Source organism: Clinocottus analis, unplaced genomic scaffold (genome assembly GCF_023055335.1).
Source record: "Clinocottus analis isolate CAN_PGR_092001 unplaced genomic scaffold, fCliAna1.0.p SCAF_9, whole genome shotgun sequence".
Taxonomy (NCBI): Eukaryota; Metazoa; Chordata; class Actinopteri; order Perciformes; family Cottidae; genus Clinocottus; species Clinocottus analis.
In genome coordinates this window covers 21,947,197-21,973,120 of record NW_027176251.1, presented here as the reverse complement: position 1 = coordinate 21,973,120, position 25,924 = coordinate 21,947,197, and the positions used below count along the sequence as shown (strand labels likewise).

At 45.5% G+C, this 25,924-nt stretch overlaps 1 protein-coding gene across 4 annotated transcripts in view; it reads right to left on the bottom strand.

Annotated features, from left to right (window-relative positions):
- dyrk1b (dual-specificity tyrosine-(Y)-phosphorylation regulated kinase 1B) overlaps positions 1 to 25,924 on the bottom strand; it is a 43,374-nt gene continuing 17,450 nt past the window's right edge. Inside the window, exons 1-13 of one of the 4 annotated variants that reach the window (XM_068569379.1) lie at positions 23,477 to 23,728; positions 11,112 to 11,278; positions 8,033 to 8,152; positions 7,182 to 7,370; positions 6,951 to 7,098; positions 6,603 to 6,752; positions 4,387 to 4,523; positions 4,080 to 4,226; positions 3,820 to 3,960; positions 3,307 to 3,427; positions 3,051 to 3,233; positions 1,849 to 1,952; positions 1 to 1,780 (exon numbers count right to left, since the gene is read on the bottom strand). In XM_068569379.1, coding sequence (XP_068425480.1) covers positions 1,265 to 1,780; positions 1,849 to 1,952; positions 3,051 to 3,233; positions 3,307 to 3,427; positions 3,820 to 3,960; positions 4,080 to 4,226; positions 4,387 to 4,523; positions 6,603 to 6,752; positions 6,951 to 7,098; positions 7,182 to 7,370; positions 8,033 to 8,152; positions 11,112 to 11,180 — 2,025 coding nt within the window. In that variant the 5' untranslated portion in view covers positions 11,181 to 11,278; positions 23,477 to 23,728 and the 3' untranslated portion in view covers positions 1 to 1,264. Of the gene's footprint in view, positions 1,781 to 1,848; positions 1,953 to 3,050; positions 3,234 to 3,306; positions 3,428 to 3,819; positions 3,961 to 4,079; positions 4,227 to 4,386; positions 4,524 to 6,602; positions 6,753 to 6,950; positions 7,099 to 7,181; positions 7,371 to 8,032; positions 8,153 to 11,111; positions 11,279 to 22,009; positions 23,729 to 25,924 lie in introns of those variants that run through there. The other 3 variants (XM_068569378.1, XM_068569376.1, XM_068569377.1) reach the window with 3 other exon arrangements.

Genomic DNA, 25,924 nt, shown 5'->3' with positions numbered 1-25,924 from the left:
GCGGGCGGAGCCTCGCGTGCGGCTCGTCGTGGGCGGAGCCTCGCGGCGTCCTGAGTGACCTGTGGACGAGCTTCATCCTGACCAACACGAGGCGGTGGATCAGATTAGTAGGAAGAAAAGTGGACATCCCATGTTTGTTTGACTTTGGTGTGCAAAAGTATACTCTTTATTCTTATTATATATCCAACTTTATTTTGCCCCAAACCCCTCCCCTCCACCCAGCCCCCACAACCGGTGGCATTCCCATGTCACCAGTTACTGTCACTGTTACAATAGCCAATCAGAGCTCACCTGCAGAAAGAAGGCAACCAAACAAAGAAGAGCAGAAAAAAGGGTTACTTTCAGTTTGTTTTTTCTTGTTAAATAGTAATAAATACATTGAGATGCAGTGGTTCTTACTTTATCCTTTTCTCTTAAGCAGAAGGGTTAAAAAGTTTTTTTTATTTTTTTTATTTCTGTTTCTATTTCTTTTTATTTCTTTATTGATCTGTGTTGGATCTTTAGCAGCAATCCGGACCAGTTGTCATGGTGATTAGCAGCACAGAGAGGAGGAGCTGTCTGGAGGAGAAACACAACAGGAGGAGGAGGAGAGGAGGAGAGGGGGGGATGAGGAGGAGAAAGAGATCCCTACGAGCGCCAGGAAGGCATCAGTGTCCTGCCTCCTCCTCCTCCTCCTCCTCCGTCACCACCAGCTGGAGAGTGAGGAGGAGGAGGAGGAGAGGAGTCCTGAACACACACACCTCTCAGGATGCAGTGTGTGTGTGTGTGTGTGTGTGTGTGTGTGTGTGTGTGTGTGTGTGTGTGTGTGAACACTCTGATGTCATAACTAACCAGCGTGACATGAACATGTGATCTTCCACATGGAGTAAAATGGAAAAGCACGGCTCCTCTCTCTCCTCCTCCTCCTCTTCCTCTTCCTCCTCTCCAGGCTTAAACAACAACCAAGTAGAACACGCAACTCCTCAAACCCGAGAAAAATCAAATAATATTAAACAACAATAATAATATTAATAAAAACAAACTCGTCACAATCATTCCTTTCCAATTACAGTCGCAACAGAAGGACAACAAACTAAAACGGGATAAAAAGGGAGTTTCATCATCTTCCTCCCCCCCTCCTCCTCTTCCTCCTCCTCCTCTCATGCAGTACAAACTGTCTCCGTCAGCACAAAGTTCACCTCTTTGTCTCTGAACTCTGGCTGTATGTGTAGTTGTAGTAGTTGTAGTTAAAATTGTATGGCTTTAGGGCATGGTTCAGGTTTTATCAAGAGTTGGCGGGCCCCTCGTCTGAGTCCGGCCTCCCTCGGCCCCCCGCAGCGGGGTTATTGTTGTTGGAGGCGGGGTAGTAGTCCTCGGGGGGCGGGGCTTGTGGCCCCGGGGCGCTGGGGGCCGTCCGAGTCCGGAAGGCCGACAGTCCGATCGGCAGAGCGAGGGGCAGGGACGCCGAGCCGAACTGAGACGCCTCCATGGAAGACACCGCCCCCAGGTGGTGCAGCCCTAGGGACACGCCCACATCCATGCTGTCACTCATCTGGGGCGGGGATCCCTGCGGCCCGCCCCCTCCGCCGATGCCCGTCTGTCCGCTCTGCCGCAGGCCGCGCCCGCCCGTCCCGTGGTGGGAGTAGGTGGGATGCGGGTGGTGGGGCGGGTCCAGGAAGTGGCGCTGGTGCTGTTGGGAGGCGGCCGGCTTGTGGAGCAGCAACTGGGTGTATGCTGGGTCCTGACCCCCACCTCCACCATCACTGCCTGGCCACATCCTCATCTGCTGCTGGGAGGGAGCCTGTGGAGAGCGACAGGTGAGACGCATGCAGGGCCACCAGCTGCCGGACGCACGGACGCGGCTCGTACCTGAGGGCTGGTCATCTCGTAGTCCGAATGGGTGACAGCAGAGTTGTAGTAGCGGTTGCTGTAGCGGTAGTTGCGGTTGTCATTGGAAGAACCACTCGAGCCACCTGGAGAGGAAGCAGAGCGTTAAACTGCCGCCGCTCCCTTCAGACACCAGGAGCCTTATGAAGCTCCTTCAGACACCAGGGGCCTTATGAAGCTCCTTCAGACACCAGGAGCCTTATGAAGCTCCTTCAGACACCAGGAGCCTTATGAAGCTCCTTCAGACACCAGGAGCCTTATGAAGCTCCTTCAGACACCAGGAGCCTTCATGAAGCTCCTTCAGACACCAGGAGCCTTCATGAAGCTCCTTCAGACACCAGGAGCCTTATGAAGCTCCTTCAGACACCAGGAGCCTTATGAAGCTCCTTCAGACACCAGGAGCCTTATGAAGCTCCTTCAGACACCAGGAGCCTTATGAAGCTCCTTCAGACACCAGGAGCCTTATGAAGCTCCTTCAGACACCAGGAGCCTTCATGAAGCTCCTTCAGACACCAGGAGCCTTATGAAGCTCCTTCAGACACTAGGTGCCTTATGAAGCTCCTTCAGACACCAGGAGCCTTATGAAGCTCCTTCAGACACCAGGAGCCTTATGAAGCTCCTTCAGACACCAGGAGCCTTCATGAAGCTCCTTCAGACACCAGAGGCCTTATGAAGCTCCTTCAGACACCAGGAGCCTTCATGAAGCTCCTTCAGACACCAGGAGCCTTCATGAAGCTCCTTCAGACACCAGGAGCCTTCATGAAGCTTCTTCAGACACCAGGAGCCTTATGAAGCTCCTTCAGACACCAGGAGCCTTCACAAGTCTCCTGGTGTCTAAAGGAGTTTCATCAAGGCTCCTGAAGTTGCCGTCGCATAATAAAGTTGCTTTGGTTCGCTGCCTTTTTATTTCTGAGTGATTTGCCAATTGCAAAAATAAATTGCACACAAAAGTGTTTTTTGTGTGTGAACAAAATAAGAGAATAAAGACTCGAGAGCTTCAGCGTCGCGGTTCTCTTGAAGAACATGTTCTGCTTCATCCTTTGTTGGAATGTTGATGGATTTAAATCAAGATCAGAATTCTTCACGAGTCTCTTCTGTTTCACACCAACGCAGAAGATCAAAGTAAAGAGTCCAGAGCCCAGACTCTGGAGCCCGGACTCTGGAGCCCGGGTGGAGCACTTTACCAGAGCTAGAGACGGAGCTGGTGGTGGAGGTGGAGTGGGAGTGGTCCATGGCAGGAGAGGTGGAGGTGGAAGAACTGGTGTTGGTTCCTTCATCGGTGGTCTTCTTGAAGAAGTTGTGCTGCAGGGCGTAGAATGGCGTGATGCGGCTTTTCGGGTCGTAGTCCAGCATGCGCAGGATCAGGTCTGAAAGAGGACTCGCAGGTTAAGAGCTGCCACGCAGGCCCACGGTCCTTCACATTCTGGGACGTCAGCTCACCTTTAAACTTCAGGTAGTCACAGGGGGCGTGTCCGGGCTCCCCAGCCCGCCGGCCCCCCGGGCCCCCGGTCTCTACACCCAGAATCTCATGAAGACGGCGAGTAGCCGGCGGCTTGTACTCCTGAAACAAACGAGCCTTCAGAGGAGGAACTCACACCAGAGGCTGAAACTATTGGACCAATGAAGCTGGATGGAACGCTACATACACATTTTGGTGGATTTTTATGAATAAATCTAAATTTAGATTTGTGTCCTAAATCAACCAAATGTCACTATTAAATAATGCCTCATTTGCATATTTAAATACCTGAGAAAGTCTTTCACTTCTTCCTTTCATTCCTAAATTTATTCTTAGAAACTCACAGATGTTGACTAAATAAAACCATCATGTGAATCTGAGCTAGCCTGAGCTAGCACGTCTAGTCCGAGAATGATCAACATTTTCTATGAGGGAGTTGTTTTTGTTTACTTCTGAATCTGGTGTATGTTTTTGTCAACAGAAGGAGCAGATACCTTCTTCATGTCCTTGTTCTTCTTCACGGTCCACAGGCCGTCTGACAGCTTGTCAAAATACTTCCTGGCTTTAGGAGCTGCATCCAGCATGTGGCTAGGAGGAACCCCCAGAACCTCCACTATCTTATTCATCTGGTCAACCTACACACACACACACACACACACACACACACACACACACACGAGACAGAGATTAAGAACATGAAAAGCATTCCCCCTGTAACCCTCCAGGTGGCGGGTGAGGCAGACGCAGCCGTTACCTCGTTGGAGCCGCTGAAGAGAGGCTCTCCGGTGTGCATCTCCACCAGGATGCAGCCCAGAGACCACATGTCGATGGCCAGGTCGTAGGGCATCCCCAGCAGAACCTCGGGGGAGCGGTAGAACCGGCTCTGGATGTACTGGTAGATCTGAGAGCCACACAAACTATTACTGCTCCTGTGTCTGCTCCACCACAGTAGAGCTGCTCCACCACAGTAGAGTGTGTGTGTGTGTGTGTGAGTGGGCGTGTGTGTCAGAGTAAGTGTGTGTGTTAGTGTGTGTGTGTGTGTGTGTGTGTGTGCTGCTCACCCTCTGTCCCAGCTGGCAGGAGGACCCAAAGTCCACGATCTTGATGGCGGACCTCTTGGGGTTACACAGCAGGATGTTCTCTGGCTTCAGGTCGCAGTGGATGATTGACAGCTCTGGAGTGGCCAGGAACAACAACGCTGTGGACCAGAGCAGACATCCTCCATTATGGATGCTACAGTATGGATGCTACACTATGGATGCTACAGTATGGATGCTACAGTATGGATGCTACACTATGAATGCTACACTGTGAATGCTACAGTATGGATGCTACAGTATGGATGCTACACTGTGGATGTTACACTGTGGATGCTACACTATGAATGCTACATTATGGATGCTACACTGTGGATGCTACACTATGAATGCTACAGTATGAATGCTACAGTATGGATGCTACACTTTGGATGCTACACTGTGGATGTTACACTATGGATGCTACAGTATGGATGCTAGAGTATGGATGCTACACTATGGATGCTACAGTATGGATGCTACAGTATGGATGCTACACTATGAATGCTACACTATGAATGCTACAGTATGGATGCTACACTGTGGATGTTACACTGTGGATGCTACACTATGAATGCTACAGTATAGATGCTACATTATGGATGCTACACTGTGGATGCTACACTATGAATGCTACAGTATGAATGCTACAGTATGGATGCTACACTTTGGATGTTACACTGTGGATGTTACACTGTGGATGCTACACTATGAATGCTACATTATGGATGCTACATTATGGATGCTACACTGTGAATGCTACACTGTGGATGCTACACTATGAATGCTACACTGTGGATGCTACACTGTGGATGCTACACTATGGCACTTTGGATGCTACACTGTGGATGCTACACTGTGGATGCTACACTATGAATGCTACACTGTGGATGCTACACTATGAATGCTACACTGTGGATGCTACACTATGGATGCTACATTATGGATGCTACACTGTGGATGCTACACTGTGGATGCTACATTATGGATGCTACACTATGGATGCTACACTATGGATGCTACATTGTGGATGCTACACTGTGGATGCTACACTGTGGATGCTACACTATGGATGCTACACTATGGATGCTACACTATGGATGCTACATTATGGATGCTACACTGTGAATGCTACACTATGGATGCTACACTATGAATGCTACACTTTGGATGCTACACTGTGGATGCTACACTATGGCACTATGGATGCTACACTGTGGATGCTACACTATGGATGCTACACTGTGGATGCTACACTATGAATGCTACACTGTGGATGCTACACTATGAATGCTACACTGTGGATGCTACACTATGGATGCTACATTATGGATGCTACACTGTGGATGCTACACTGTGGATGCTACATTATGGATGCTACACTATGGATGCTACACTATGGATGCTACATTGTGGATGCTACACTGTGGATGCTACACTATGGATGCTACACTATGGATGCTACACTGTGGATGCTACACTGTGGATGCTACATTATGGATGCTACACTGTGGATGCTACACTATGGATGCTACACTATGGATGCTACACTGTGGATGCTACACTGTGGATGCTACACTATGGATGCTACACTATGGATGCTACACTATGGATGCTACATTATGGATGGTACACTGTGGATGCTACACTATGGATGCTACACTATGGATGCTACATTATGGATGCTACACTGTGGATGCTACACTATGGATGCTACATTATGGATGCTACAGTAACTCAACTGACTTTGGAAACATTCTGCAATCATTATGGAACATGTTGTCTTTTTAGTAGTATAGAAGTAAAATAAATTGCACAGCGTTTCTTATTTAGGTGTCACCTCAGTGCACATCAAAAACCTTCTGAACAATACTTTACATAAATAATCATTATTAAAACTGTTCACTGGCACGACCTATGGAACATCCTCAAGATGTATTCAACATCTTAGTAAACTATCTTCAACTCATTCCAGTCTCGTACAGGTGAACCAGCCTTCAGGTGGGACGTGGTCCTGGAGGTTCTCGCAGCACCGAGCTCCTGATGAACACTCATCACTCAGTGAGGCCGTGTACTGAATCACCTCAACATTCTTACTTCCTGACATGCTGATTTCAAAGTGCATTGTTCCTCTCGTCTTTGGTCCACTAGGGGGCGGAGCACATGCAGCTACACAAACAGCTTCCTGTTGGCGGACCCACCTGTACACAGCTGCTGTGCAAACTTCCTGGTGAGGTTGAGGGAGACTCCTCTGAAGTTGGTGTTCCTCAGCAGATCGTACAGGTTGTAGCTCAACAACTCAAACACCAAACAGAGGTGGTTCCTAAACATAAAGTGACGCTTCAGGTGGACTGTACGGAGACACACACACACACACACACACACACACACACACACACACACAGATGGGAAAAAAGGAAAGAGGTTAAGAGATAAACAACAGTAAAAGCATTTCCTGTAAACTCTGTAAAAATTCCTTACTTTTTTCGAGTCTTGGCTTTCAGTGTGTGTGTGTGTGTGTGTTTGTGTGTGCGTGCGCGCGCTCTTACCTATGTAATATTTCATCTCCGTGTCATGCTTGTTCATGAGCTCCAGCAGGCGCAGTTCGATCTGGGCCTGGTTGAGAAAGGCCTTCTTGTTCTTGATGATCTTGATGGCGACCCACTCCTGCTCATGGTGGTCGTAGGCCTTCACCACCTGCAGACACACACCGACACGCCGCCATGACAACACTGCGGTAGGCTGTCCCTCGTCTCCGTGAGGCAAGGAGGAAAACATACCTGTCCGAAGGAGCCCTTCCCGATCAGCGAGTCTATCTCATAGCGGTCCAGCCACTTTTCTCCGTTCTTGACGATGTAGTCGTAGTTGTCGTCGTCGTAGCCGTCGTTGTAGACCTTCCTCTCCTTCTTGGTGCTGCTGTCCTCTGGAGGGACCTGCTGGGCCCGTCGCTTCTTCTTAGTATAGTACACCTGAGGATCGGGAAAGGTATTGAAGAAACAGCCCAGGTCTCCTTCTGCTTCCTGGTCTCAGCCAGGGGGTCGGCCATTTTGAACTGTGTTTATGACACCACATCCACATGTAAAGCTGTTATGTGGTCACATTGATGAAGGCATTACAATGATCAGCACATTCTAAATATATGACTTATGCATATTAAACATATGCATATTATATATATTTAAAAAATATACGGCTTCTAAAAGGGATTTTTTAAAAAGAAAATTCTAAATTGATGTAATGTATATTTATTAAACATGTTTAATATAATCTTAAGTAAAGAGGTAAAAATGAAACACTAAAGTATGTTTACATTTTGTACTGCGTGTCATTTGAAGTGTTGATTGTAAAAAAGAAAAACATTGTTCATTAATAACTCAGTTGTTTTTCTTTTAAAGAGATTTTAACACTATTTTTTAACTCCTGACATTTTTTTCAAAGGTATTTAGTGTAGTAAACATTTGATTTTACAATTAAATAGAGACCCTTAATACTACAAACATAGAAATGAATACATTCAGGAAGCTTACAGTAATTGGAAGCTTAGGAAACAAGACGACCACACACACACAGATGTGTGTGTGTGTGTGTGTGTGTGTGTGTGTGTGTGTGTGTGTGTGTGTGTGTGTCATACCTCATTGATGTGCTTGTAGGTTTTGATGAGGTCGACAGAGAGTTTCCTCAGTGGGGCGCTGGCAGGGTCTCTGAAACTGGGGGGGATCCTCCGCTGGAGTATGGTCATATCAGACAGCACCTGCAGGGGGCAGCAACACGGCGTCACAGTCTACTTCAGCACTGAAAACACTGAGTATCACATTCAAACACACGTCTGGCAGTTCACATATGCACCACCAGAGTTTGACGATGAACCCTCCACGTTTACATATTGAATCATACAGACTTCAGACATAAATGTTTGTTAAATTAAAGGGATAGTTCAGATGTAGGGACTTATCCATAGTCAGTCCATCGTCTACCATCTCAAAGAAAATGGGGTGGGAGCATAACGGATTGCACATTAACAGGATCTTCACATTTTGCCCCTCTGCCTCCGAACCATTTTCTTTGCCATGCATTCAGCAATATTTTCTTTCTGCAATCAGAACAGAGTCCAAATATTCATGTCCACCTTTGTAACAATAGTTGGTAAGAATAGTTTGTCAATAGTTGGTAAGAATAGTTTGTCAATAGTTGGTAAGAATAGTTTGTAACAATAGTTTGTAACAATAGTTTGTAACAATAGTTGGTAACAATAGTTTGTAACAATAGTTTGTAACAATAGTTTGTAACAATAGTTGGTAACAATAGTTGGTAACAATAGTTTGTAACAATAGTTTGTCAATAGTTTGTAACAATAGTTTGTCAATAGTTGGTAACAATAGTTTGTCAATAGTTGGTAACAATAGTTTGTCAATAGTTGGTAACAATAGTTTGTCAATAGTTGGCAACAATAGTTTGTCAATAGTTTGTCAATAGTTGGTAACAATAGTTTGTCAATAATTGGTAACAATAGTTTGTCAATAGTTGGTAACAATAGTTTGTAACAATAGTTTTTCAATAGTTGGTAACAATAGTTTGTAACAATAGTTTGTCAATGGTTGGTAACAATAGTTTGTCAATAGTTCGTAAGAATAGTTGGTAACAATAGTTTGTTAATAGTTGGTAACAATAGTTTGTCAATAGTTGGTAACAATAGTTTGTCAATAGTTTGTCAATAGTTGGCAACAATAGTTTGTCAATAATTGGTAACAATAGTTTGTCAATAGTTGGTAACAATAGTTTTTCAATAGTTGGTAAAAATAGTTTGTAACAATAGTTTGTCAATGGTTGGTAACAATAGTTTGTCAATAGTTCGTAAGAATAGTTGGTAACAATAGTTTGTCAATAGTTGGTAACAATAGTTTGTCAATAGTTGGTAACAATAGTTTGTCAATAGTTGGTAACAATAGTTTGTCAATAGTTGGTAACAATAGTTTGTAACAATAGTTTGTCAATAGTTGGTAACAATAGTTTGTAACAATAGTTTGTCAATAGTTGGTAACAATAGTTTGTCAATAGTTGGTAACAATAGGTTGTAACAATAGTTTGTCAATAGTTGGTAACAATAGGTTGTTACAATAGTTTGTCAATAGTTGGTAACAATAGTTTGTAACAATAGTTTGTCAATAGTTGGTAACAATAGTTTGTCAATAGTTGGTAACAATAGGTTGTAACAATAGTTTGTCAATAGTTGGTAACAATAGTTTGTAACAATAGTTTGTCAATAGTTGGTAACAATAGGTTGTAACAATAGTTTGTCAATAGTTGGTAACAATAGTTTGTAACAATAGTTTGTCAATAGTTGGTAACAATAGTTTGTCAATAGTTGGTAACAATAGTTTGTAACAATAGTTTGTCAATAGTTGGTAACAATAGTTTGTCAATAGTTGGTAACAATAGTTTGTCAATAGTTGGTAACAATAGTTTGTAACAATAGTTTGTCAATAGTTGGTAACAATAGGTTGTAACAATAGTTTGTCAATAGTTGGTAACAATAGTTTGTAACAATAGTTTGTCAATAGTTGGTAACAATAGGTTGTAACAATAGTTTGTCAATAGTTGGTAACAATAGTTTGTCAATAGTTGGTAAGAATAGTTGGTAACAATAGTTTGTCAATAGTTGGTAACAATAGTTTGTCAATAGTTGGTAACAATAGTTTGTCAATAGTTGGTAACAATAGGTTGTAACAATAGTTTGTCAATAGTTGGTAACAATAGTTTGTCAATAGTTGGTAACAATAGTTTGTCAATAGTTGGTAACAATAGTTTGTCAATAGTTGGTAACAATAGGTTGTCAATAGTTGGTAACAATAGGTTGTAACAATAGTTTGTCAATAGTTGGTAACAATAGTTTGTAACAACAGTTTGTAACTATAGTTTGTCAATAGTTGGTAACAATAGTTTGTCAATAGTTGGTAACAATAGTTGGTGACAATAGTTGGTAACAATAGTTTGTCAATAGTTGGTAAGCGTAGTGGTTCTCATAGCGGTTCTCTCTGTGGTTCTCAACCTTTTCCCCGAAGGGACGGACCTTTTTACAATCCAAGTGACTTTTTTTTATGGCTATTTCATATTCTATTCAATACACAACAATTACAGCCCAGAACAAATGAAGAGTTGTACATTTACCCCAGATAGAGAATGTCTGCAGGACGTTGGTATCAAACAAGTGATCAAGGTGCTTTTTGAGCAGAGTATTGGCTCTGATGAGGTTTCCCAACATTTTTGGAAATGTTTCATACAATTCTGTACTCATTCTGTTTACATCTTCAATGATAATGCAAACATTAAAAGATAACCATTCAATTCAGTTTTATTCACATAAATGAATAAAATGCTGATACAGGACCACTGTATTTAAAAAAAACTAAACATTTTGAGTTTCTGAGCTTGTTGCTGGTTAAAGAAGTAATCTATTCCTTTTCAGTAACATATACATATATGTTGTGATCAAGCCGGCTCCTCTGTACAATATGACTTGTTTCATCAGAGATCACACGCAGCAGTCTCGTTTCCAGAAGACATCATTGAATCTATATCAAAAAGTGAATTAAAGAAACGCGCCCTCTGGTGTTGCAGCGCTGCTGAGACCATCAACAGGTGAAACGGGACGACTATAAATCAGTCCCTGTGCCAGAGGCGTGTGTGTGTGTGTGTGTGTGTGTGTGTGTTACCTGCTGCTGCTCGGCCATGGAGTGGATGGAGCTGAAGGAGGGGTGTGTATGTGTGTGCTGGCTGGTCATGGCTGGCTCAGCGAGGGAGAAGCCCTGGGCAGTGGAGGAGGAGGAGGAGGAGGAGGAGGAGGAGGAGGAGGTGGGCGGACATCCTGAGCTGCTTACACCTGGAAAGAGAGGGGGGAGATGATTAGAGAGGGAAACCCCAACACTCTCATCTGTGTCTCTGCCTCCATCGTTGGTCCAACGAGGCGACAAGTGATCCCAATTAATCAGAAACCACAATCAATGATTTTGTGTTTCCATATCAGCCTCACACGTACGGCGCTATCTACCAATCAATAATTATTGGTTTCCATATAGGCCTCAATATGTGAATATAGAAAATATTATTTTGTATTTCAACGATAACATAACTTGCTTGTGGGTAATGTTTGCCATCAACAATCTTTTTGTGAATTTGAGGACCAATTGGAAAGCGGTTGTGACTGAGTGGCAGTCCTCTTTGTTTTGAATAGAGAAGGACCTTCAGCTCAGGGAGGCAGTGTGTCATCTTAAGACAGTGGATGTTGGCTGATTGTCTTACGTTTTCAGTTGGTTGTACAAAACTAGGCCGTGGACGTGGACGCTTCTTTCTGACTGTCATCATTGACATCATTAAGCCGTGGTTAAGTAAAAATGAGATAGCAAAAGAGGCCTGAATAAAGATTGTGATGATATTTTGATTAATCCTGCAGCCTACTAGGTCGGTCAGCTGGCTATCAATCTGCAAGCTGTACTCCAAAGAACATTGAAAAGACAAGAAAAGAAACAACAAGCCAACCATGTTCAAGTGATTGTGGCTCTGACGGAGCGGTTTTGTCGCATCCCTGGGCCGTAAGACTTCATCAGCTCTATCGCTGAGGTGCCCAACGCCTGGCCGAGCAAACTGCCGCACACAGTGCAAGAGCTCCAGCTGGTGGTCAGCACGACAACATGACGGCTGTTCAGTTTAGCATCTGTCTCATCCCGTGAAGCTAACACGGCCACACAGCATCTTTCTGTGGGAAGCTGAGGGGGGCACACCCGGCACATCGATAGCAACAGCTGCTCTTTGACCCTTGGATGTAAACACATTATACTGGGCCGTGGACGTCTAATGCCCAGAAGGTAGTTCTTGTGCTCGTCGTGGTTCAAGACCAAGTTAGCAGATGCTAAGCTAACAGTTGGATTCTCTCTTTAGTCGCATTTCCACAACGTCCTGGTAGTTCTAGTCACGACACTCAAAGGTTGTGCACTACAACGTAAAAGGCTTGAAACAATCGGCAAATAGATGCCTGCAGATGAGTATAGCTGTGAGTTATGAACTGGACCACACAATGGGGCCACAGCATGAAGCTGGATCTAGTCACACGCAGATAACAATACCACCGAAAATGAATATTTTACACGTTTTTCTAATGGTAGGTCGAGGAGTTTTGCCATTTGGAGACTGCAAAGGACCCAGAGTATTCATGATGTATATACTACATACTTATTAAAAAGGCTCATAGTCTTGGAAACTTACAGAGGTACTATTCATATTTACTATCAGTATTGCTGACACAGTAAATTAAGTATGAATGCATTTCCGAGCTTATTCAATGACAAACAGCTGTTTGCTCATCATAAAGTCACCATATATATATATATATATATATATATATATATATATATATATATATATATATATATATATATATATATATATAATAATATGCTACAATGTGCCACCTTGTAACTTTTTTGGTTGTTGGTGTGCCGCGGGGTTTTCTATTGTCGAAAATGTGCTGCGGCTCTAAAAAGCAGCGGACTGTATGAAAGGTCTGTCATGCGAACGGTCGGACCCGGTGCTCGGCCCGAACATGGCCCATTACGCTAGACTCCTTCCCATTACACTCCTCCCTATTACTCTAGACTCCTCCCCATTACCACAGACACCTCCCCATTACTATAGACCAGTGCGCGTCACTCACTCAGGACAGCGCGCACCGGTCAACAGTGCCGGGACCGCGTCCCTCCGGCGGGGAGAGACGTACAGCAAACTCATCATCCACGGCTCCGGGCAGCGGCGATGTCCGGGCACGGACGCTCTAAAGCACGCAACCGGAGCCGGCGTGCCAACTTCTGCCCGAGCCGAGCCTTTCCAAGCCGAGCCGGTCGCCGAGCACTGCAGTGGAGGAAATACACCCGACGAGGGCCAGCACAGCAAGGGGCGAGCGTAACCCATCATGTCAACAACAATGCATGTTGTCCATATCTATCAACAAAACCGCCACACTGACCCTGCACAGTGCAGACAAGACATTGCAGCACAGCTGCACCGGCAGAAACCTCTCCCCGCGCTAAGGAGAGGCCATGGGTAGAAGCACCAGCACCCCCAGGTGCAGCAGTAACAACAGCACTGTGGCTAGTTGATGATTAAATACAACTGCAAATGTAAAAAACAGTAACACAATCAGCATTTCACTCATCAGACGCACGTGAACCCCTGTGGGAAAGCAGTCATCAGTGAGTCCTAAGATTCTAGCTTCTAGGTTTTGACCGGCCCCGCACTACAGACTACTTACCATTAATATAGGTTTGTTCAAACAGAGCTCTGTGTGTTGTTGGTTTTGTGTTGTGTTGTTGGTTGTATGTTGTGTGGATGTGTGTTGTGGGTCTGTGTGTTGTGGCCTGTGTGTTGTGGGGCTGTGTGGTGTGTGGCTGTGTGTTGTGTGGCTGTGGGTTGTGTGGCTGTGGGTTGTGTGGCTGTGTGTTGTGGGTCTGTGGGTTGTGGGTCTATGTGTTGTGGGTCTGTGTGTTGGGGGCTGTGTGTTGTTGGGCTGTGTGTTGTGGGTCTATGTGTTGTGGGTCTGTGTGTTGTGGGTCTGTGTGTTGTTGGGCTGTGTGTTGTTGGGCTGTGTGTTGGGGTCTGTGTGTTGTGGGTCTGTGTGTTGGGGTCTGTGTGTTGTTGGGCTGTGTGTTGTGGGTCTGTGTGTTGGGGTCTGTGTGTTGTTGGGCTGTGTGTTGTGGGTCTTTGTGTTGTTGGGCTGTGTGTTGTGGGTCTATGTGTTGTGAGTCTGTGTGTTGTGGATCTGTGTGTTGTGGGTCTGTCTTTTGTTGGGCTGTGTGTTGTGGGTCTGTGTGTTGTGTTGTGCTGTGTGTTGTGGGTCTGTGTGGTTGGTGCTGTGTGTTGTCGGTCTGTGTGTTGTTGGGCTGTGTGTTGTGGGCTGTGTGTTGTGGGTCTATGTGTTGGGGGCTGTGTGATGTGGGTCTGTGTGTTGTTGGGCTGTGTGTTGTGGGCTGTGTGTTGTGGGTCTATGTTTTGGGGGCTGTGTGTTGTGGGCTGTGTGTTGTGGATCTGTGTGTTGTGTTGTGTTGCACTGGTCCTGGCCTGCATACAGATATTACTGCTGGAGAGAGGCAGAGAATATCTGCCTAGTGCTGAGAAAGCTGCGCCGTCTCTTTAAGAGACTGAGAGGCACTCACAGCACTTCCTCAATCTGGCATCCCCCTTCTCGCGCTGCCATTGGCCGGGGCCCCCTCTTTCTCTGTCAGCTGATTGGCTGTTGGTATCTAAGGGCTGGCTGGCCAGCGCTCTATAAATAAACCCAGTGCTGTCTCAGCAACCAACCTACAATACTCATTAGCTCCTTCTCTCTCTGCTGCTCAGCAAGTAGCTTCCAATAGCAGCCCGGTCTGGTCTGACATCCTCTCCCCTAGCAACCCAGAGCCCTCCCCCTCCTCCACCACCCTCCTGCTCCCTCAAACCTGCTCCACCTCTGAACACCAGTCTCGTCCGCCATCCCTCACTCCGTCTTCAAGCGGATGATGACACATTTCCTCGTTTTCAGACTGTCTCATCTCTGCATCAGCGTTGTGTTGATGCACAATGATGTAACAATATTCAGGTCCACGGCAGAGTCCTGCAGGCAGACACACACAGAGACTTCCTGCTCCACAACACGGTGCTGCATGAGAAGAAACTACACAACTACACACACACAGACTTCCTGCTCCACAAAGTGCTGCATGAGGAGAAACTACACAACTACACGACTACACACACACACACACACACACACACACACACACACACACACACACACACACACGGACTTCCTGCTCCACAACACGGTGCTGAATGAGGAGAAACTACACTGGGACATCCCAGAATGACTGGAGGATTTGACCAGTCCAGAATAAAAAATGAAAAGTCTCCGGCAGCAGTGACGTGGAAGTGGAGCCGTCGGTCCTGCACAGGAAATATCTCAACAACTATGAGATGCTTTGCCACATTTGGTTTATGGACATTTTGGAGGCTGCGGTGTGCAGCGCTGCTGAACTCTGATGTGTCCTGGGACAAGGATGTGTACCGCTTGCAGTGCTTCCCTTACCTACTCTATGAACACAGAGCAGCTCTATGAACCCAGAGCAGCTCTATGAACACAGAGCAGCTCAATGAACACAGAGCAGCTCTCCTGCTCCAGGTCAAAAAAGCCACACTGCTTGTGTCCTGGACCAACAATGAGCTGCTAGCTTCACACATTACAAAAGTACAAAGTACACAACATAAAACTAGTCCTGAATAAATACATGGAGACGTGCCTGTAGGTTCGGGTAAACCCGGGTCACTTATCAGAATGCAGATCTAAAACCGATCTCAGCTCAACATGAAGCATGCGTTTATAAAGATGTGTAGAGGAAAGTAGTTCCTGCAGTCACGGATACGGATACAAACTGATGCACACATCTCTGCACTCATTCTGTTTTGCAAAAAAAAAAAAAAATAGCGTATTGTTTTCCACAATGAGCTATTTATTAGTACCAAAATATTAGTTATTTCTTTGCACGGATATAACTTTATTTTCATTGTTCTAAGTAATTACAATTTTCTATTGTTTTGTCTGATGGAGCCATCTGGTTTACTTAAAAGTAAATTGCAATTTTCTTTATTCTATTATTTATAAAAGCACAGATGGAGTCACACAATGATGTTATTTACAAAAAAAGTTAGAGAATCACTGCTTTAAGTGTTAGTGTCATGTTGTCCTCCTTAAAGCTGCGAGGCCCCTCAGGGGAGTTTGTAATTTAAGATTTTGGGCTATACAAAATGAACTAAACTTTATCTACATAAAATGGCGGATATAAAATATAGGGGACATTTCTCAGAACCACGTGGTATTAATCACCAGCACTTTTACAGAAGCTGCCAAAAGGAGCAACATATTTGAAACATGCCGCTGATTCTTTGATGTCAACAGAAACTGGTAATTATGATCTTTATAAAGGGTTCGGGTTATTTGATGGACCGTTGTATTAAACCGACCCAGTTTTGGTTTGTGTACCTAATAAAATGGCCACTGAGGGTACTCAGTTCCATAGAGAGAGGCTGGAAGCTGAGGCTACTTCACGGTCCATGTGATGAGACATGATGGAGGTATAATGGAGACATGATGGAGAGATGATGGAAGTATGATGGAGACATGATGGAGGTATGATGGAGACATGATGGAGGTATGATGGAGACATGATAAAGAATGACGGAGATATGATGAAGATATGATGGAGATATGATGGAGACATGATGGAGACATGATGGAGATATGATGGAGAATGATGGAGACATGATGGAGACATGATGGAGGTATGATGGAGACATGATAAAGAATGACGGAGATATGATGAAGATATGATGGAGATATGATGGTGACATGATGGAGACATGATGGAGGTATGATGGAGGTATGATGGAGAATGATAGAGACGTTATGGAGAATGATGGAGACATGATGGAGGTATGATGGAGAATGATGGAGACATGATGGAGATATGATGGAGAATGATAGAGACGTTAGGGAGAATGATGGAGGTATGATGGAGACATGATGGAGACATGATGTTGTGTATTGTCTAGCTAATGTGCTAAATGCTAAACTGTTGGTGACTTCCACGTTCACAGAGGGCGCACTGGGTTAGCGGACCTTTGTGGACCGATCACTGAGCGTTACCGACAACATCAGGAATGCTGTGGCTATAAAAAATAACTGTGCTCAACCTTATCAACAGGGAGTTGTTTTGTTACCCCCCAGGACCAAAGTCAAGTTCCTTTGACCTTGACCCTCAGCCCTGACAGTTAGCAACACCCCTGGCTCAGGCTTCCTTAAGGTGGGCTGACCTCTAAGGTAATTAACATGTATCTTTACTGATAGCATTAATCCTACTGTATGCAGGAAACCAGTGCTTATTGTAGCTGAGTAATAGCTTAAAACCTCTCAAGAGGGGTATTAACTAACATATTTTACATCATAAAACAAAACAGGAAAATCTCTTCAGCTCATGTCCTCAGGCAACTGACCAAAAACCCAGAAAAAAACAACAGAATGATCACTGTGTTCACACCAAAACAGTTGTGAATATTTGCAACGCTTTTTTGCCTGATTTTACTCCCTCGACACTTTCACTTTATCACAACCAGTTATGGCGGAAAAGGGGCGCGGCTTGAGCCCTGTTACCCCTAGTTAGCAGCAAATAGCCTCACTAGCTAACCTAAAACTGACCCGGTCACATTCCTGTAGTTAGCAGCACATAGCCTCACTAGCTAACCTAAACTGACCCGGTCACATTTCTGTAGTTAGCAGCACATAGCCTCACTAGCTAACCTAAACTGGCCCGGTCACATTCCTGTAGTTAACAGCACTTCGGCCGTGTCTACTACCGAACACTTGAGCACTTCGAGCACTGACTTTCAGTGCCTAGGGCGCCACACTGACAAAATCAACAGAATTCAGTGCACTGAATGTACCCAGATGGCGCACTGCAAACGGTCAAAAAATGCACTGTAAAACGATGGACACTACTCACACTAAACGGGCGCCATCTTGGCTACATAGCGGAAGAGCCCTTTCCGCCAGCTTTTTATGAATTTATTTATATCCTCCTGCCGCGATTGTGGAGGTGTCGTAGTTTCCACATGGTTTGAAAAGGAGTAAACAAGGGACAAAAATAGGGCAAGAAGTGCGTTCATTTTGTCAGTTTTAGTTTCGCGGGTATCGCAAGCAGATTTGTGTCCGTCACTTCCACCAATTGGTTAATGTAAGTGTTCCATTTGATACAGCGCTTATCAGCGACGGAGTGCACTACAGATGTTAGTGCACTGTATTGCAGTATACTTCGTAAAGTGTTCGGTAGTAGACACGGCCACAGCCTCACTAGCTAACCTAAACTGACCCGCTCACGTCCTGTAAAACAGTTTTCATTTCCGTTATTGACCATGGAACATTAACAACTAGTTCTGCGTTATATTTTTTGAGGAAGTCCCACGAACGTGGAAACACCCAGCGCCCCGTGTCTGGGTTCATAATATTATCCGTAGTCGCTCAGCTCTGACTCCTCCAGGAGAGTGTCTGGATGAAGCCACTTCCAGCGCTTCTTCAGGCAGACCGGCAGCACTTGAATTCTGCTACGGCAGGACGGCGGTGACGACGAGCGGAGCTTCTCTGCGCTGATTGGCTTTCGCAACTCAGCATTGGGCAAATTTTTCGCCAGAGATGAAATATTAACAAAAATAAGAAAATATTCGAAACACTTTTTCGTGTCGCCCAGAAAAAAATTTGCTTTTCGCAACCATTTGCGTCTTTGCATTGACTTTACATGTAATCTACTCGCGCAAATATTTTGCGACTCTTTCGGTGTGAACACACCATAAGAATGCCAGTGAAAACTCAATAATCCAACCGGAGAAGATGAAATGAGTGTTATTGATAACATGTTTTAAGTGAAATGAAATGAAATGAAATGACTAGCTGATTCTGACTTGCAAACAGCATATTCAACAGGCCCATCCAGACACTAACAATGCTAGAAACACTTAGATCATAGTAACACACTACTATTTACATTTCAATATAGTGCTGCTTCTTTCCACAGTAATTAAGGCGGCCTACTTTTTCATCGACTGTAAAATAGAAAGATTGTAATAAATATGAACATGCCTTGATACACAAAAAGATTGAGCCTCAGCTTGTAAACTGATAGCATTCTGCTAGTTGTCATGCTGAGGAAGATCCTGTGCTTTCAACAAAAGATCCAGGAATGCTACAGAGTTGACTCCCGGCCATATTGTTTTTGAAAATGCAGCAACCCTTTGGCACTATTGATATCTGCTAAATGAGTTAATGACTGCTGCTGTTTTCACTGAAACAAATCCTCTGCTTTATTGAACCTCGTACTGTCACACAAGACACATAGATGCTGGAGAGGGCTGACACACAACCTGTGTCCACGCTACCGACAGCAAGAAAGCCCTGCGTCTGGCAACACGTCTGCCTCGTGAAGGACAGAGCCCGGGGCCCAGGTCCACAGAGCCCGGGGTCCAGGTCCAGGTCCACAGAGCCCGGGATCCAGGTCCAGGTCCACAGAGCCCGGGATCCAGGTCCAGGTCCACAGAGCCCGGGGTCCAGGTCCACAGAGCTTTGGGTCCAGGTCCAGGTCCACAGAGCCCGGGGTTCAGGTGCAGGTCCACAGAGCTCAGGCCAGCATGATGAAGAGGCCCAGTCCAGATCTTTACATTATTTAAAACTGACCAAAAATAGGAATAATATTTTAGATGAAATCAAGCGCTTCATGCTAACTTTCCCTAAGTCCTTTAAAGCCGAGTGCTGTGAGGGTAGAACAGCCTGGACATCGCATATTCCCTGCAGGGAGTCAGTAGTTCCTGTACGATGGTCAACATGAAGTCAGGACGAATGCAGCACAACAAGCTACAGCGATGAACCCCGATGGCACACACAAGTCATGTGTGAGACGTTTAACTTTCAGCCTTGATTTGATGACTGACATAGACTGTGCTATAAGAATAAAAAGTACATGAACACGTGCTTTGTGTAAATTCTCTCAATGAACCGGAGCTGAAATGCAGCAGGGATGTCCAGAGACACTTTGGCACCAAGTCGCTGCCAAAACTTTGACAACTGGACGCTTTCTCTAACTTTTCCCTGACGCTTAGGACCATAGAAGGTTCCTGACCTGCTACATGGTCACCCGGTATGAGGTTAGCCGTTAGCAGCACAATCCTGCTAACCCAACAGCTCACGTACAAAGGTTGCATTGAGTTTTGATGCAGTCAAGCTGAGCGTTTGCACAACGTGTTCGGATGTGATCTTGTTAAGTAGCTCCTCTCATCAGTGTATGAATGGTGTGACAGGAAGTGTCAAAGAACTTTGAGTGGACAGGAGACGAGAAAAGATCTCTACAAGTACAGTCCATTCACCATTTTACCCAAACCCGGATTCTGTTAGCCGCTGCAAGTAAACACAAACACTGCTCAATACGTCTATAAATGTGCTATTACTTCATGTTCATATTGTTTTTACATCTTCCCTCACTCCCAAAACACACAAGCATAAACTCTCATGCCTTCACACAACAATAAAGACCAGTGTATACAATTTGGCACAGTACAGTGTAGAAGAACGGAATAATGCATTAAGTGAGCATTGTCCACATACTTACACACAACCAAAGTCACCAGAACACATGAACATCTGGACCTATCTTATTAGAAACTATGTGTATTCAGTCAGAGAAGCCATGTGTACTCCCTGAGGAACGCATTGAACAGCAAACCGTGGACAACTAGGTCACCATCTGAATGCTTTCACTTATTTTATATAGATGGAAATAAATAATGCAACAACTAAAAAGTTCACTACTTCAACTGTCAACCCATTATGTTTAGCTCATGTTTATCTCACTTTTAGTTCTATATTTCAACTGTTAACCTAGTATGTTTATCTATTTCAACTGTTAACGCAGTACATTTAGCTATTTCAAGTGCTTACACACAACCTTTTGGGATTCTTGGCAGCGTTGGTTTTATGGTTACTGTTTCCGTTATTTTCTCCTATAATAATGTGATGTCACTGTTGCATCCGCCATGTTTTCCTCATCTGCAAAGTGTCTTATTTCACCCATAATGCAATGCATGACAGGCTTTAAGTTAGTCACTCATTTTAAAGCTTTATGCAACAGGTAAATGTAAGTAGTTGTAGCAAGTCTGACTAACATTTAAGACAAAATCTAGCTCTATTTTAATTAAACTGCCCCGCCAATCCAAGCACACAACTTACAACTTTAAAATTCTGCATTTTTTCATACATCTACTGGATTTAAACTTCGCACCTTCTTGCTGAGAGCAAACTGTGCAGCATCTTCAATATATTTCATTGAAAACAAACTAATGACAACGCAGACAGCTCAATGAAAGAGCTTGAAACAGCAGTTGGGACTAATCCAGGCTCACTCAGAACTCCATCACATGGAACATGTGATATAATGAAGTTGATACACTGCTGCTGAGCCGAAAAGAATGAATTCATGAAGAAAGGTGATTTACAAGTTAGGCCGGCATCTCTTTTCATACCATGCCAGTAACATTGAGTGTAACATATTTGGTGTAAACTTGTGTTTGGTTAGCACTAGCTGCTTCCCCTCTGCTGCGAGCACCACAGAACCCACGTGGACGGACTGATGCCTTTTGTGTCACCGCTAACAAAATAGTTGTTTGAGAAATTCAAGGAAGATTTGTTGTGTTTTGCTCCATGACCCACCAGTTGGGAACCGCTGGCATGAATTAATCAATACTGTAAATGACAGCACAGACAGCGTCCTCGGCTGAGTGCTGGCTACTGGACCGCGGCAGACACACAACCACAGCAGCTTCGGGCTGAGCGGTCAAACACATGCACCGCAAACTTCAGCACGACGACTCAGTGGCGACACATGCTGACCCGCACACACACACAGATTACCATGACAGCAGATTCACACACACCTGTGGCTGTACATGGAAAAGAGATTGTGTGTGTGTGTGTGTGTGTGTGTGTGTGTGTACTGACTCTTGTTCTTGCGCAGCAGGGCAGAGGAGATCCAGGGTTCAGTCTGGACCATCCTGCAAGAGGGCACGGTCTTGTCCTCCACGGATGAGGACGTGATCACCATGGAAGTACTCGGCTCGTGATCGATCCAGCAGGGAAACACTGTCAATCAAAACGCTTGACAGGTGGGCGGGGCTTGTGAGGGGTTCTAGTCCGTCATGAGACGTGTTTTCAATCCCAGAGTTCGCTTCAACAGTTTACATCCAACTGAATCTATGAATCTTGAAATGGTGGGAAACCGACCGACCAATCAAAAGGCACCTTCTTCTCTGGCTTCTTTCGTTTCCTTTGTTTTGTGACTGTGGTTTCTAAGGCAACCAACTGGTATACAGGCAGCTTGTCTCTCTGAGTAAAAATATAAGTAATCTCTGTCTTCTGTGGAGTTACACTATAGATATAGATCTCTCATTCTACATATATATTCTGTTTCTCTGTGGGGAGGGGAGATGGGAAATAGAATATTTGGTTAGTCAGGTTGGCTTGTTTGTTTCGTTGGTTTGGGCAGTTTCATGCATTCTGTGCTGGAGGCTGGTACCAACCACAGCGCTGGTGGTGCGTTTTAAAAGAGTCTACTACAGTATGCTAATGAGCAGTTACTCTGCTTCACTTAGTCCAGGGCAGGTTGACCCAGAAGCACGCAGCTAAAAGCTCTCCAGACATCTCGGGAGCAGTCCATCCCGTGCTGTGTGTCCAGTGCAGCGGCAGCAGCACCATACAGGGCAGAGCATTCACTCAGAGTTCATCTGCTTGTTATTATTCCACAGTAAAAACACAGGAAGTAGCTGCAAGTCAGGGCTAAGCCGGCTGGCCCAGCATGCTGCAGGTAGCAGGTGACAGAGGGAGGAAGAGGAGGTGGAGGAGGAGGGGAGTTGGGTTTCAGCGCCTGCTTTTACCCCATCCCTCACGCTCAAAATAGCTCCACTTACTGGGCTTCTACTGGAGTGATGCGACCACTCGGATTAATCCCAGTGACACACACGCACGCGCACGCGCGCGCGGCCCTCCACTGGCAATGTCACAGGCCTCACAGCAGAGCTCCTTCACCCGCCTCCAGCAGCAGGGCGCTGCGTGGAGGCCTGTTGATTAAAGCCACACAACAAGGGAACCCCCATACACAGCGCGGGACCAGACAACAAGGGAACCCCCATACACGGCGCGGGACGTGTCCGTCTGCAAGCAGCCCAACGCGGGTGAGCAAGCAGCCCAACGCGGGCTGGCTCACTGGACGTCCCCCCACGGGCCGGCGGAGACACTGCGCCTCACAGCCGGGGGAAACACGCTTAGATCCGGGTGCGTTAGATGCCAAATGCGTCCCCGGCGGCCTGCATTGTACTTCCAAACGGTGTCTTCTGTTCAGCAGAGCTCGATCCAGGAAGGAGTCGACCCAAATCAAACAACAACACAAACAAGGTGTGAACAGCAACGAACCCAACGTGGGTCTCCAAAGTAAAGCAGAGACCTGCTGAAGTTCCCGGCTTCTCCTTTGATCGCCTCTCTCCTTTCTCCTTCCCTTCCTCGCATTCAAAGGATCCTCTTCGTGCGTCCTGCTCACAGAAGCGGGAGCTGTTTAATTCCTACGAGGTGGAACCCTTCACGAGGTGGAACCCTTCACGAGGCGGTCTGGACTCATGGTGGTCGTCCGGGTCCCGTTCCGTGCTGCTCCGTGAGACGGAATCTGTGCCGCTCTCCCACACAGCGCCCCCACCCTGCATGGACCGTACCATGTGCGCGTGGCGGGGGTTGGCGCTGGCCTGTCTGGAGAAACCACGACAGACATGCGGACGGGACGAAAACACGGCATGACGGACATCTCACGGGGCTTTCACATGAACCAGCACCCAGACAGAGACTGGGTTTACGGCCCGCTAACAACGAGCCGAGCGAGATAGCAGGACTTCAACCCTCCCTCTGACCGCAGTGGTCTGATCCGAGCAGACCTCTGCCGTCCTGGCCATTTATAGTAACAGCGGGATATATATACTGGAACTTTATATTCTCCACCTTTACTTAAACCCGTTATCCTGTCTGATATATTCTGAACTTCTAACATTTAAACCCGTTAACCTGTCTAATGTATACTGGAACTTTATAGCATTTAAACTTGTTATCCTGTTGTATGGACACAGCTCTTATAACCACTTTCTTATGAGGCAAGAATAATAGTATTTCTTTTATTCAAAACTTGACAGAAACAAATGCTAACATACATTAAATATACTTTAATTTATATAGGGTGATCAAACCACAAGTTTAATTGTAAAAGTAAAGCAGTTTGTCTGCTTAAAGCAAGTGCGTTGTGCAGTGTTTATAAGGAGAGTCAGGCTGGAAGGAGGGGAAAGGAGACAGGAACAAGGAGACCAGGAGCCCTCTGAAATGTGACGTGTCCCCTTCTCCAACGTGCAATAATAAACAGGCCGCCCTTATATCCGCAAACATACACATTGAGGTCGTTTACAGTGACGTGTGTAACCCCGTATGTGACTCTGTTGTTGCCGTGTTGTTGCTGCGTTGTTATTGTGTTACGGCACGGTGTTCCTCGCTCACGCGGCTCTTCAGTCTCTAAATGTCTGAACTTCTCGGGCTCGGGGAAACGCAGCCTCTCCCTCGCGCAGCACGCAGCCTCTGTGGGCTCTGTTGCTACCCGACGCGCTGGCAGCTGCGACGCTATTGGCTACATAAAGGCCCATCCTTGGCCGTGATATGATAGCGGACGGGTCTGTGGGCGGGGCGGGCGGCTTAGTTTCCCAGTTTCTCTTCTAACGGCGCGAGGCAGGAATGACGCGGAAATAGTTTGAAGATGTCAGGTAGAAATGGAAAGAGGGAGGGGAGCGGGCGGAAGACTTCCATGAGCACATGAGTGACTCTCCACAGCTGAGATGAGCGACTTCTCCTTCCTCACAAAGCAGCCACAGCTAAAAGTTGTTCCTGTTGCCATCCGGCCATTCCGGCTAAATCAGGCACAATGCTGCCTGGGAACAGCTCTGCACACGAGCTGTGTCAAAGCCCAGCTGACGCTCCTTAAAGGAGCCTCACGCTGCACGACAAATGTGTGTCACCACCGTTATACGTCTTAACGTGCGCAGATGAATCACTCAGTAATGTGTAATAATAATAAAGTGGTGGTGAAAAGTCCACTGGAGCTTGCTTACTGTAATTAGCCACTGTGCAAAGGTAAGGTATCCCATGGAGATCCTTGTGCACATCAGAGACAATAATATGAAGAAGCTCTATAATGAAAACGTACATAAATTATTTATAAATATTTCAGTCATTGTCAAGTATAGTTTGCAAAATTAAGCTAAATTCCAATGCAAAAACCTCAGGAACCTTTTTTTTTATTTTTTATTTTTACAGCATTTTGTTTTTGCAATGTTCCTTTTAGACTCCAGGTCCTGCAGCTTTCCATGGTAAGCTACTCATGCTCCAGGCTCCAGAACCCATGGTTCAAATCACTGCACTCCCACACACTGAAAAACAGCTGACCAGCCACAGCTAAAATAAGATAGCGTGGCCTAATAACATGCTATAATTATAGGCCTACATTAAGAGATAAGCCATAAACAAGCAAGAAGTGAGATTATAAAGGAATACAGCACGGCGGCAATGTACACTAACAATGTTAATCACATGCAGATGCATCACTCCAGGTGGTCTGCTTTAAAAATGAATGCCCAGCTCAGAGGGACCGGGTCTGCCTGAGCTGGGAGCCTGGGTAGTTTAAAACACCTCGTAAGACAATGATGGTGCAATCTTTTTGGGGACTCTTTCTGTGTGATTGTCTTCCACAAAGCTCTGCTATGATTCAAATGATATTAAGCTTGAGTTGAAAGGTTGGAAGGACTGCGCTGAGACAGGATTTCTATCATTCTTTCATCT